Genomic DNA, 12,365 nt, shown 5'->3' with positions numbered 1-12,365 from the left:
AGTAGCATCAGCTTCCTCTGGGAGCTTGTTTAATGTACCATTTAAGGCCAGTGTTTCCTTATTGATTTTCTTTCTGGATGATCTGCCCGCTGATGTATGCATGGTGTGAAATTCCCCTACTATTACTGAGTTACTGTCAATTTCTCCCTTTAATGTCTGTTAATATTTGCTTTATGTATTTAGGTGCTCCCTATGTTGGGTGAATATATATTTACTTTTGTTATATCGTCTTCTTGATTTCTTGATCATTGTATAATGTTCTTTGTCTCTTGTTACAATCTTTGTTTTAAGGTCTATTTTGTCTGATACCTGTATTGCTACCATGGCTTTCTTTTCACTTCTATTTTCGTGGAATACCTCTTTCCATCCCCTCACTTTCAGTCTGTGTTTTTAGATCTGAAGTGAGTCTCTTCTAGGCATACAGGTTTTGTATTTGTATCCCTTCAGCCACTCTATGTCTTTCAATTGGAGCATTTAGTTCATTTATATTTAAAGTAATTATTGATACATATGTACTTATTGCCATTTTTAATTGTTTTTGTAGTTCTTTTTTGTTCATTTCTTTTCTTCACTTCTTTTGATTTGTTGACTATCTTTAGTGTTATATTTGGATTTCTTTCTCTTTTTTGTGTATCTATGATAGATTTTTGGTTTGTGGTTACCATGAGGTTTATATATAGCCATATATATATAATTATTTTAAGTCGCTGATCTCTAAGTTCAAATGCATTTTAACAACCCTGCATTTTTACTCCCCTCTCCCATGTTTACTGTTTTTGACATATTTTATATGTTTTTGTTTTGTATATCCCTTAACTACTTATGTGGATATAGATGATTTTACTACTTTTGCCTTTTAATCTTTCTACTAGCTTTATACACGGTTGATTTATTACCTTTATTGCATATTTGTCTTTACCACTTACATTTTCCTTTTATAATTTTCATGTTTCTAACTGTGCCATTTTCTTTTTCACTTAGAGAAGTTCCTTTTAGTATTTCTTGTAAAGCTGGTTTGGTGGTGCTGAATTTTTTAGCTTTTGCTTGTCTGTAAAGCTTTTGATCTCTCTATCAAATCTAAATGAAAGCTTTGCCAGGTAGAGTATTCTTTCCCCTTTCATCACTTGAAATATATCGTGCCCTTCTGGCCTGCAGAGTTTCTGCTGAAGAGTCAACTGATCATATGGGAGTTTTTTTCTACTCGTTGCTTTTCCCTTGCTGATATTTTTATTTTTATTTTTATTTTTATTGGGGTATATTGTATTAGTTTCAGGTGTACAGCAAACTGAATCTGTTATACATATAAATATATCCATTCTTTCTTAGATTCTTTTCCCATATAGGCCATTACAGAGTATTGAGTAGAGTTCCCTGTGCTATACAGTAGGTCCTTATTAGTTATCTATTTTACATGTAGTAGTGTGTATGTGTCAATCCCAATCTTCCTATTTATCCCTCCCCCGGACATACCCCCCAGTATTTATCCCTCCCCCTGACATACCCCCAGTAACCATAAGTTTATTTTCTACATCTGTAACTCTATTTCTGGTTTGTTTTTTTTTAAGATTTCTTTATTATTTATTTTATTTTTGGCTGCATCAGATCTTAGTTGCAGCCCACGGGATCTTCATTGAGGCATGCGGGATTTTTGTTGTGGTGTACAGGCTTCTATCTAGTTGCGGTGTGCAGGTTTTCTCTCTCTAGTTGTGGCACGCAGGCTCCAGGGCGTGTGGGCTCTATAGTTTGTGGCACACAGGCTCTCTAGTTGAGGCACGCAAGCTGAGTAGTTGTGGCGCATGGGCTTATTTGCCCCATGGCATGTGGGATCTTAGTTCCCTGACCAGGGATCAAACCCGTGTCCCGTGCATTGTAAGGTGTATTCTTTACCACTGGACCACCAGGGAAGTCCCAAACTCTATTACTGTTTTGTAGATAAGTTCATTTGTAGCCTTTTTTAGATTCCACATATGAGTGATATCATGTGATCTTTGTTCACTCAGTATGACAATCTCTGGGTCCATTCATGTTGCTGCAAATGGCATTATTTTTTTCTTTTTTATGGCTGGGTAATATTCCTCTGTATATATGTACCACATCTTCTTTATCCATTCGTCTGTTGATGGACATTTAGGTTGCTTCCATGTCCTGGCTATTGTAAATAGTGCTGCAGTGAACATTGTGGTGCATCTATCTTTTCTCCAGATAGATGCCCAGTAGTGGGATTGCTGGGTCGTATGGTAGTTCTATATTTAGTTTTTTAAGGAACCTCCATACTGTTCTCCATAGTGGCTGTACCAGTTTACATTCCCACCAACAATATAGGAGGGTTCCCTTTTTTCACCACACCCTCTCCAGCATCCCTTGCTGATTTTAATTTTCTCCCTTTATCTTTAATTTTTGCCATTTTAATTACATTGTGTCTTGGTATGATCATCTTCGGGTTCCTGTTTTGGGTTCTGTGCTTCCTGGTCCTGGTTGTCTATTTCCTATCCCAGGTTAGGGCAGTTTTTAGCTATTATATCATCAAATATGTCCTCTTCCCATTTCTCTCTCTGTTCTCCATCTGGGAGCTGTATAATGTGAATGTTAGTACATTTGATGTTATATCACAGAGGTTTCTGAATTGTCCTCATTTTTTAAATTCTTTTTTTCTGTTCAACTTCAATTGTTTCCACTACTCTGCTTTCCAGTTCACTGCTCCATTCCTCTGTACCATCTAATCTACTATTTAATCCTTTTAGTGTATTTTTTATTTCAGTTTTTCTATTCTTTAGCTCTGTTTCTTTCTCTTTGTTAATCTTCTTACTGTATTCACCCATTTTTCTCCCAAGTTCTTTGAGTATCTTTACAATCATTACCTTGAACTCTTTATTGGATAGGTTGTCTATCTTCAGTTCAGTTAATTCTTCTGGGGTTTTATCTTATTCTTTCATTTGAGATATATTCCTCTGTTGCCTCATTTTCCCTAATTTGCTGTTTTTATTTCGATGTATTTGGTAGGTTGATTATGTTTTCTCACCCTGGAGAAGTGGCCTTTTGTAGGAGACATCCTGTGTGTCCCAGCAGCATACTCCCCTCTGATCACCAGAGCTATATGCTATAGGGGTGCCCCCTACATGGGCTGCATGGGTCCTTCTTTTTGTGATGAGCTGACTACTGTGGGTAGTCTGGTAGGTGTGGCTGGCTTCCTATTAGGTTGGTGTGAGGCTCTGCCTTGTGTGGAGACTGCTAGCTGGTGGGGCAGGGCATGAGATAGCTGGCTGCAGAGTCCCGGGATTCCCCTGGGTAGTCCTGGCTGGCTTGTAGGCAGAGCTGGGTTCTGGAGTGGGTGACTGCAGAGCCGGTTCCTGACATGGCTGGCTGTGAGTTCCAGGGTGTCCCAAAGCTGGTGCTGGCCTGCTGGTGAGAGATACAAGGTGTCTCGGAGCTGGTGTCACCCCACTGGTAGGTGGGGCCAGATCCTGGGACTGCTAGCTGAGGGACTCAAGGTGTCTCAGAGCAGATGTTAGCCTGCTGATGGTCAGGCCCAGGGGGAACTGACATGGCAAGCTGCAGTAGTCCTGGGGCTTGTGTCTACCCACTGGTGGGTAAAACTTGGTCTTCAGACTTCTGGCTGCAGGGCCCTGAGGGTCCTGGAGCTGGTGTCTGCCCACTGGTGGGTGGAGCCAGGGTCTCTGGCTCCAGGGCCCGGGAGTCCTGAGGCTAGTCGGCTAGTCTCAGCACACGCAGGGCTGGGCCCTCTGGTGGACAGGGCCAGGTCCCAAAGCAGCTCAGGGGGTTTTAAGGCAGCAGGGCTGCTGGTAAGTGGGGCTGTGTCTCCACCTAGCTAGTTGCTCAGCCTGAGGCATCGCAGTACTGGTGCTGACAGACTGGTGGGTGGAGCCTGGTCCTAGTGTTGGAGGGAGGATTCCAAAATGGTGCTTGCCAGCACCAGTGTCCCCGTGGTAGACCGAGCTTCCCACAACAGCTGTCACCAGTGTCTGTGTCCCGAGGGTGAGCTCTAGTTGCCTCTTGTCTCTGCAGGAGGCTCTCCAAGATCAGCAGGTGGGTCTGACCCAGGCTCCTTTCAAATTACTGCTTCTGCACTGGGTCCTGTGAGATTTTGTGTGTGCCCTTTAGGAGTGGAGTCTCTATTCCCCATAGCCCCTGGCTCTCCTGATTAAGCCCTACTGACCTTTACGCTAAATGTTCTGGGGGCTCATCTTCTCAGTGCAGGACCACTGGGCTTGGGAGCCTGATGTGGAGCTCAAGCCCCTCGCTCATGGAGAACCTCTGTAATTATTCTCCCATTTGTGGTTCACCCACCCAGGGGTATGGGTCCTGACTATACCACATCTCCATCCCTCCTACCTGTCTTGTTGTGGTTCCTTCTTTATATTTTTAGTCGTAGAAGAGCTTTTCTGCCAGTCTTCCAATCTTTCGCATCAATAGTTGCTCTGTAAATAGTTGTAATTTTGGTGTGCCTGTGGGCAGAGGTGAGCTTAGCATCTTCCTACTGAAAGATATTCTTCCAGATGAACAGAACTTCCATTTATTCAGCAAATGTTACTGATCACAAGATATGTCTCAGGCAAGTACTAAAAACTGAGGACACAGAAATGAGTCTGACACATTCCCTGGCCTCACAAAACCCAAAGTCTTACAGACACTGTATTTGCCAACAACATTGAAATTATTTTCCAACTTTTGTGGGCAAAATATCATCCCTTCAAGACAGCAGGGGAACAAGCTCATGACTGTCCCTTTACATTTCCAAGTATGATTTCTATTAAACAGGCATAGGCAAATTGGGATGTCCTCTCTAAGTTGCCCCCAATTATAAGCATTGTGTGCTTCAGCTGGGTTCCAGTTGGCTGATGAACACAGCAGCCTTCATTGTTTCACAATAATAACGAGAACTGGTGCAATTAAGCCCTGCCTGCCGTGATGTTGGGCTCCCAGTCATTGTCTAAATGAGCTGCTAAACAGAGCTGGAACAGAGGCTCCCAATATAGGTCACTGGTATCCTCCCCTCTTCCTTCCAGTTTCCCACTTTTAAACAGGAGGATTCCAGGACTCACATGTTCCCAGGGCTCTGAGGACCGTTGAAAAGCTGGGCTCATGATCCAGTGGTTGCCAAGATCAGGCAAGGACACCAGGCTTGGTTGAGCCTTTTTCAATCAGGTAGATGTTGACCTGACAAGTGGGGGCCCTTGGTTGAACAAATGAAGCTGCTCTGGTCAGGGAAGACCTGTCCATGTGGGCCCCTCCTTGCCCATAACCAGCACAAGAGATTCATTTTCTTGGTGCCAGTGCTTTAGAGGCACCGAGGCAGCATTCAGTTTCCAGCACCACCATCTGTGTTCCAGCTATGAGACACTGGGCCAGTTATTAAGCCTCTGTGGAACTTCAGTATTAAAGGGAGAACAATAGGTATAAGTAAATTTATATGAAGATCAAATGAGATAGTATAAGCCAGGCACATTGCCTAGTGTGTGGTAAGTGCTTAAGAAATTGCTATCTGTGTTGTTAAAACAACAGAAATTTAGTCTCACCGTTCTGGAGGCAAGAAGTTCAAAAACCACGGTTCTTGGTAGGGCCATGCTCTCTGTCTCTTAGCTTCTGGTAGTCACCGGCTTTCCTTGGCTTGTAGCTGCATAACTCCAATCTCTGCCCCCATCATCACATGGCCACCTTCCTCTGTGTGTCTGTGTCGTCACATGGCTTTCTCTTTACTGCATGTGTCTGTCTATCTCTTCTCTCTCTATAAGGACACAGTCATGTTGATTAAGTCATCTTAATTTACATCATAATTACATCTGCAAGGAAATATTTCCAAATAACATCACATTCACAGGTACCAATGGTTATGACTTCAACTTTGGGGGAACACTTCAACTTTGGAGGATCCAATTCAACCCAGAACAAAGTTAAAGACTTTGGGGTCCTCTAAGAGGCCTTTTTAGAATGGTAGACACCCTAGAGAGAGGTCACACTTCAGCCTTTAGCAGAAAAGGCTCAACGCCATTTACAGAACTGTTCATGATAGAACATAGTGCCATGTTTGAGCAAACGTTAACAATAATAATACAAGTTTGGAGATTGGGACAGAAGGGATCCATGTGGTCCAATGTGGCCAAAAGAAGCTTTGTGGAGAGAAGGAATGGAAGCTAAGCTTTCATACTTCCTCTGTCTTCTTTTCTTGTAGTAGCCCCAGAGCACTCACATACTCATGGCAGGGAGAATGTGGGGCAAAGAGCTACCCCAGATGCACCTTCTCCGTCTACCATCCATAAGGAATTTAGGAGAGGCTGGCTAAGAAATCAGAGCAGCCCTATGATGCCTAGGCTTCCATGCTGGGCCCTGCCTCAATGCCAGAAGCCTAGGGAGGAAGCCCTGCCTTGTTCTGAACAGCAGCCTACACGATGCACAGCCCAAGCCCCATGGAGAACACCTGCTCTGGTGGGCACGTGGGAGATGAAGAGCTCAGATTTCTATTCCACAGTAGGAACACTTGGCAGAAATATGAACTCTTTCTGAAATGTCAGATCGTGTATAGAAGTTTCCTGGGGGATTAGAGGGCACTGATTTTTATGAAATGTTTAGGAAGAGGCCTGAAGAAGAAAATAATCAGCAATGAAGAGGTTTGGGGTTCTAGGAGCATTATATGTTACCTACTCCCAAGTGCACTTAACACTTGCAAACCAAATGGAATTCTGACAGCTAACAGAAGACATTTCTTCATGAAAAAACCAGGCACAGTCAATGAAATGAGTTCTGAGAAGATAAAAAGCATTTTTTTGCCTTCATGACCTGAAGGTGAAAAATGCATAGAGAGGCAAAAATACTGTCACAGATTTGGGTAAAGAGAATACTACCTCAATTTCTACTTTTACTGACAGTTCTATTTACAAAGGACAGCAGCCTGTTTGGGGAAAAGCTTTTCTTTAGGACTGTTCAAATCTTTTCTGTAATGGAGAAAGCAAATCTTTTCTGTAATGGAGAAAGAAGATCAACCAGAGCTCTGAGAGGCACTGAAGCAAAGTTTGAAACAATTTCACTTTATAAAAGAAAAATGTGTTATTGGGGCCTTAGTGAATTCCTTCCAGACCAGGAGTACGTGGGCCAGTGCAGTCTGAGTACCACCCATAGAATATGCAAGGGTGGTCCCTGAGAAATCTAGTCCAATTCCCTGTTTCATATATGAGGAAAGGAGGGCCAAAATAATTCAGGAACTTACTTGCCCAGAGTTAGGGTAGAACAAGGATTAGCACCCAAGTAACTAATTGTATCCTTACCCTGGGAATTATTTGTGCATGTCTTATGCCTTCGTCTACACGGTACCTTTCTGGAGGGCAGTGACCACATTTTATATATCTATATCCTTTGCTCAGGAAGCATTGGCTAGTTGGCTGGCGGGGTGACTGCTTGGTGCTCCGGATGATATGATGGATAAAAGCATGAGCTAGAGTCAAAACTGCCCATGTTCAGATCTGACTGTGCCCCTTATCAGCTGGATAACATTGTGCAAGTGCTTAACTTCTGTAGGCTTTACGTCTCCTTTTGTAAAATGGAAAGAACAGTTGTATTTACCTGATTCGTTACTGCTGTGAGATTCAATGAAGCGATGCAAGTAAAATATTGCATTCAACTATTGCATAACAATCCTGCATAACAAGGCACCTCGAAACTCAGTGCTTTAAAACTACAAGGGTGAATTTTCAACTGATCTAGCTTGGCCGTGGTTGGCCTCGGCTGCAAGCTGCAGGTTGGGTCTAGGTCTGCTCCATGTGTCTCATCCTCCTTGGTCAAGTGGCTGCATGAGCCAGAGTCTTCTAACGGTGATGGCAGAAGCTCATCAGGGCAGCTTCATCCTCCCTCACATTCCAAGGCCCTGCAGGGATCATGTCCACTAACATCCCATTGTCCAAAGCAAGTCAGAGGACTGAACCCAAAGTCCAGGTGTGGGGAAGTATTCACCACCGGGTGGCCATGGCAAGGGTGGGAATGTATAACATTGCTACACAGGAGTGAATGTCAGTGGATGTCAACCATTATGAATTGTTATGGAGCCTTTCTCAGTAGACACATAAAGTCTTCCATTAATAGAAGTCGCACTTATTCACTTACAAAAGGATAATCTTTGTTTTTTTTCCTATTTTTTTTCTCCTCCCACAGATTTACTTTGCACCAAAGACAAGTTATCAGCCAGTTTCTGCCAGACACTAAAAGCCATGAAGAGATGTTCTGTGCCCACCGTGAGGGCTCAGTGCTGCCTCTCGTGTTCCAAGACACACATCGCCCACACCCAAAGGCCAAGAAAGCGACAGCCACTCAAAAACCCCAGAGCACCCTAAGTCCAGAAGAAAGCCACCCTCCACCGCAGACTGCAGCAGCCTGCTGACCGTGACGTGTTCTAGGCCCAGGGACCACTTCACTGCGGTTTTACTATGTATTTCAGGTTCAACTTTGGCTCATAACTAAACAAAGCCCACTGTTCTTTAGCCACAAAACGCCCCTCATAGGAGACATGGGACTGTAATACTCACCGCTCCCTGATAGGCAGGTGAGGTATCCAGGAGAATCGGTCCTTTCGTGAGATCAGCTCATGGGAAAGGTGCCAAGGTGGGCAAGTCTGTGAAATGATGTCTTTTGTTCCTCCCTTAAAGATAAAAACAGAGAGACCAGATTTTTTCCCAGACTACCTCAAGAGTATCAGGAAACAGAGCCACGCTTATCCAGGGAACAAATAACCTTGTTAATTTACCTTGGTGAAATCACCCTTTTTTGTCTCCCTACTTGGGGCAGCTGCTGCTTAAAATGTCATGGGAGAGCTTTCAGGAACATTCTTGTAATTCATCCAGGCAGGGGACCGCTTTCTTCACCCCGTGTTCAACTGGGGCAGGAAGAGAAAGTGCTGGCTTCATCCTCAGCCTGTCCCTAATCCCTATGGACTCTTCATCTGGGCTGTTTGGACTCCCATTCCTTCCTGGAGACACTAGAAGAAGAGGACATGGGCAGGAACTGTATGCTTTAGTGAACCTAAGGGATTTAGGTTAGTTATACAGAAGACATTTCTGACTTAAGGATAATTTCTATGAAAATTCTTAAAAAGAAAATTAACAGAAATCAATTTCTTGCTAGTATAAGGAAGAGAAGAATATGGGCTTTTTGTTCTTCCCACTTCCCTGGCAAATACCCATTCCTTTGCAGAAGAGCAAATGAGTCTTCCTGTGTGGCTTTCCCTTCTCTAGCAGATTCCCTGCCTGAGTCTTCAGTTCAGGGTGAACGTCTTTTCACCACTAGGGGTTTACACACCGCAACTGCTACGGCCAGGTCCACAGCTGCAACCTGCCCCCACCCACCCTCAGGTTGGAAAATGGAGCTCTAGAGTAAAATATTTCCGAGAACCAGGTAAATTGTATTAAGTATAGAAAAACTTAGTATAAACTTCTAGTCTCGAGAAAAAAAAAAATTTCAAAAGTGAGGTAAATCCGATCTATTCTCTAGCACACCCAATAGTTACTTTTGAGGATCTGTTTCCTGGGGTGGGGGTGGAGGACAGGTGAGTCAGGTAGTCCAAAAAAGTGAAATGAAAGTTAGAATGCTTATTCTGGATGTTTCCATCACCCGTCAGGAGTCAAAGTAAGCTGTGGTCTCAGATTCAAGGTGAATTTCCTGGTTTGTAAGGGGAGGTATTTATATGAACTGAACGTGGAAAATGAGGGTTGTGGAGCCCCCAGGGGAAGAAGCCCTCAGAATCAGCTCTTGACAGAGGGGAAGGCAGGAGAGTGGGCTTCACGTAATGGGCAGCGTGTCTTCAGTCTCACGCACAGGTCCCGTTAACATTCACCATGGAGCACAGTATCCCATCTCTCCCTTGAATTATCTATCCGTTCAGCAGAATGGTGCTATTGAAAAATGGTGCTAATATCTAGTTGGTGGCAGAACACATATAAACATATAGATAGATGTACAAGTGGGCAAGTCCACATGCATCTTCTGTTAAATCTGTAATGGTGTTGCTGGCCAACGCCAGTTCTATTGCTTGGATACCAGAAGCTTAAATTTTTTATATTATGCGCTTTTTTTTTCAAGCCATTACTGTGTATTATTATGATAAATGCCTGTGGGAAATAAAACACTGGGGTTGGGATGAAATTTGAGATAGAGCAGAAACAGGAGGTGAGTAGAAATGTTTACCAAAACCAGAGAATTTATTTCTATATAATTATGTTCTTGTATTCTGTCTTTAAATCTAAACATTGCTGGCCAGTGACAGTCTCTGGTGAAATAAGTTTTAGCAAGAAGATGCTTACATTGTCAGTGATGTGAGTAGAAAAGAACCTGATTTTTTCTAATGAGGCAGTTCTCAAAAACTGTCCCTGAAGTATAGTGTAGGCTTTCAGGGAGATTAATTTAGTAAGTTGGATGGATTTAACTTAACCTGGTACTCTGCTACCCTAGGATCATGCATGTCATCAGAGACCTGGATATGACCAGTCTTACAAAACTCAGGAACAAACTCCGATTCCTACTGACCTCAGCAAACTAAACTAGGCCAGATTTCCCAATATGCAAAATGTTATTTATGACCCATGTGGCAAACATGGTAGAAATGTAGGAAGGGTCTGTCCGGGTGCTCCATTCTAGGCCTTTCTCTAGTTTCTCAAAGGCAGAATATTGGCCCCTAACCCTGCATCATGGACATTCACTTCCTATGTGGGGCTGTGTTGTAAGACAGTTGGGTAGCAGCTGTCCTGGACCCCAGAATCAAGACAGCACTTGCTACTAGAGTCATTTGACATGGTTGTTGCCTTGACAGTCACTCAGCTTTGGGTCATCAGGGTTTTGACAGGTCCCCGTGTTTGCAATAAGAGAGGGACCTCAGATTAACAGGGAGACTCTGAAGACAAGAACCTGAATGGTGTCTGACCATCCTTTTGGTGCTCATGGGGGCCAACATGAAGTAGCGTTGTTGGTTTATTTCTTCCATGGCCTCCTTTCTTCCCACCTTGAACAAGCAACTGAGATGTACAGCAAGAGACACTGGATACACATCTACCATGAATCAGAGAGGCCGCCACAGGGCCTGGTGCTTAAATACATGAAGGTTCTCAAACCCAATTTGGTTTACGTTGCCTCTCCCAGTGGTAGAGTTAGCTCTTCTCTGAAAAGGTGTGGGTTAATTTAATTCTTAAACATCAAAACATAATTCAACACACCACAAGAAAACAATATTTGAAGAGACTAAATAGTGAATATTTTTGTAAAACAGGAAATCATTTTGTGATACAAGCAATGGCCCCTTTGTAGGAACGACTTGTTTTAATATTTGGTTTTCTTAATCAAGAATGCACCTCCATCCAATCTCCTGACCCGTCTCTACTTGGTGGGGTCATCCCAGTGTGACGCTTTCAGATATTTAGTGAATGTTTTTGATAACCTTTATCACATTTCTGGAACACAAGTTGAGGGATTTATATTGTTTCAGATCATAATTTCCCAATCAGTTGGCTAAAATCCTCCAAACTCTGAAAGCTACACATTGCTACCCCCGAGATTACAGGTCTTAGCTCTTCTCCCTTCTGACTTTAGGATCAAGCCCTGGGACAATGAATCTATGCATAGCGATTCACTTTCAAGAGAGAGACCACATGACATGAACTGTCTGGTGCTAAAACTTAGCCAACGTATTTGATGCTACTCTTTTTCTGTTGTAGTGCTAGTTCAAATATTATTAGTAGTATTATTTTTAAGTTATGTCATTAAAAAAACCTGGTTGGGGGAAGCACAATTCTACCTATCACTGTCCTCCAAAGTGGTTGTATGTGGTACACGGCCTCATCCATTGTCCTCTCTGCATCTCTGCTGCTTTGCCAGGCCCAGCCTCCTTAAGGGGTACCTTGGTGGGTACCTCAGTATTTAAAACCAGACTGTAACCATAGCCTGCCATTGTGTGGCATCAATAAATGGCCAAACTCACTGATGTGTCCATGTGATTCATTTACCCCTACTGCGAGACTGCCACCACCCACCAGAGAAACCCTGGAATTCAGCAACCTGGGGAAGGATGCTGTCAATCCTTCCTCCCCCACTCCCTGCAGATTCCCTCCTACTCCACCCCTAAATCAGCATGTCACGAGATGAGTCATATCCCAGGTGAGGTAGAACTGAGGTCTCTTCTCATGAATGATTGTGCAACAACTGACACAGTCCACCGTATGAGAATCTGAAGTGATGCCTGAAATCCTCCACAGTCCCAGATCCAGTGTATTCATAAGTGCAGCTCACAGCATAATCTGGTCCCTCAATCTATCCAAAGTGTAGGCATAATGCTTAAGAGAAAGTAACAACAATGATGAAGAGGAATTTGCTTTGGAAAT

General features: G+C 43.4%; 1 protein-coding gene across 1 annotated transcript in view; it reads left to right on the top strand.

Moving 5' to 3' along the window:
* The window catches only part of ADAMTS12 (ADAM metallopeptidase with thrombospondin type 1 motif 12), a 384,522-nt gene extending 372,460 nt beyond the window's left edge, over nucleotides 1–12,062 (top strand). The window contains exon 23 of the mRNA XM_079918928.1: nucleotides 8,158–12,062. Coding sequence (XP_079775054.1) covers nucleotides 8,158–8,336 — 179 coding nt within the window. The 3' untranslated portion in view covers nucleotides 8,337–12,062. The remainder of the gene's footprint in view (nucleotides 1–8,157) is intronic.
* The last annotated feature ends 303 nt before the right edge of the window (nucleotides 12,063–12,365 follow it).

This window comes from Stenella coeruleoalba (genome assembly GCF_951394435.1).
Source record: "Stenella coeruleoalba genome assembly, chromosome: 3".
In the NCBI taxonomy this organism is placed as follows: Eukaryota; Metazoa; Chordata; class Mammalia; order Artiodactyla; family Delphinidae; genus Stenella; species Stenella coeruleoalba.
This window is presented reverse-complemented; position numbering and strand designations above follow the sequence as displayed.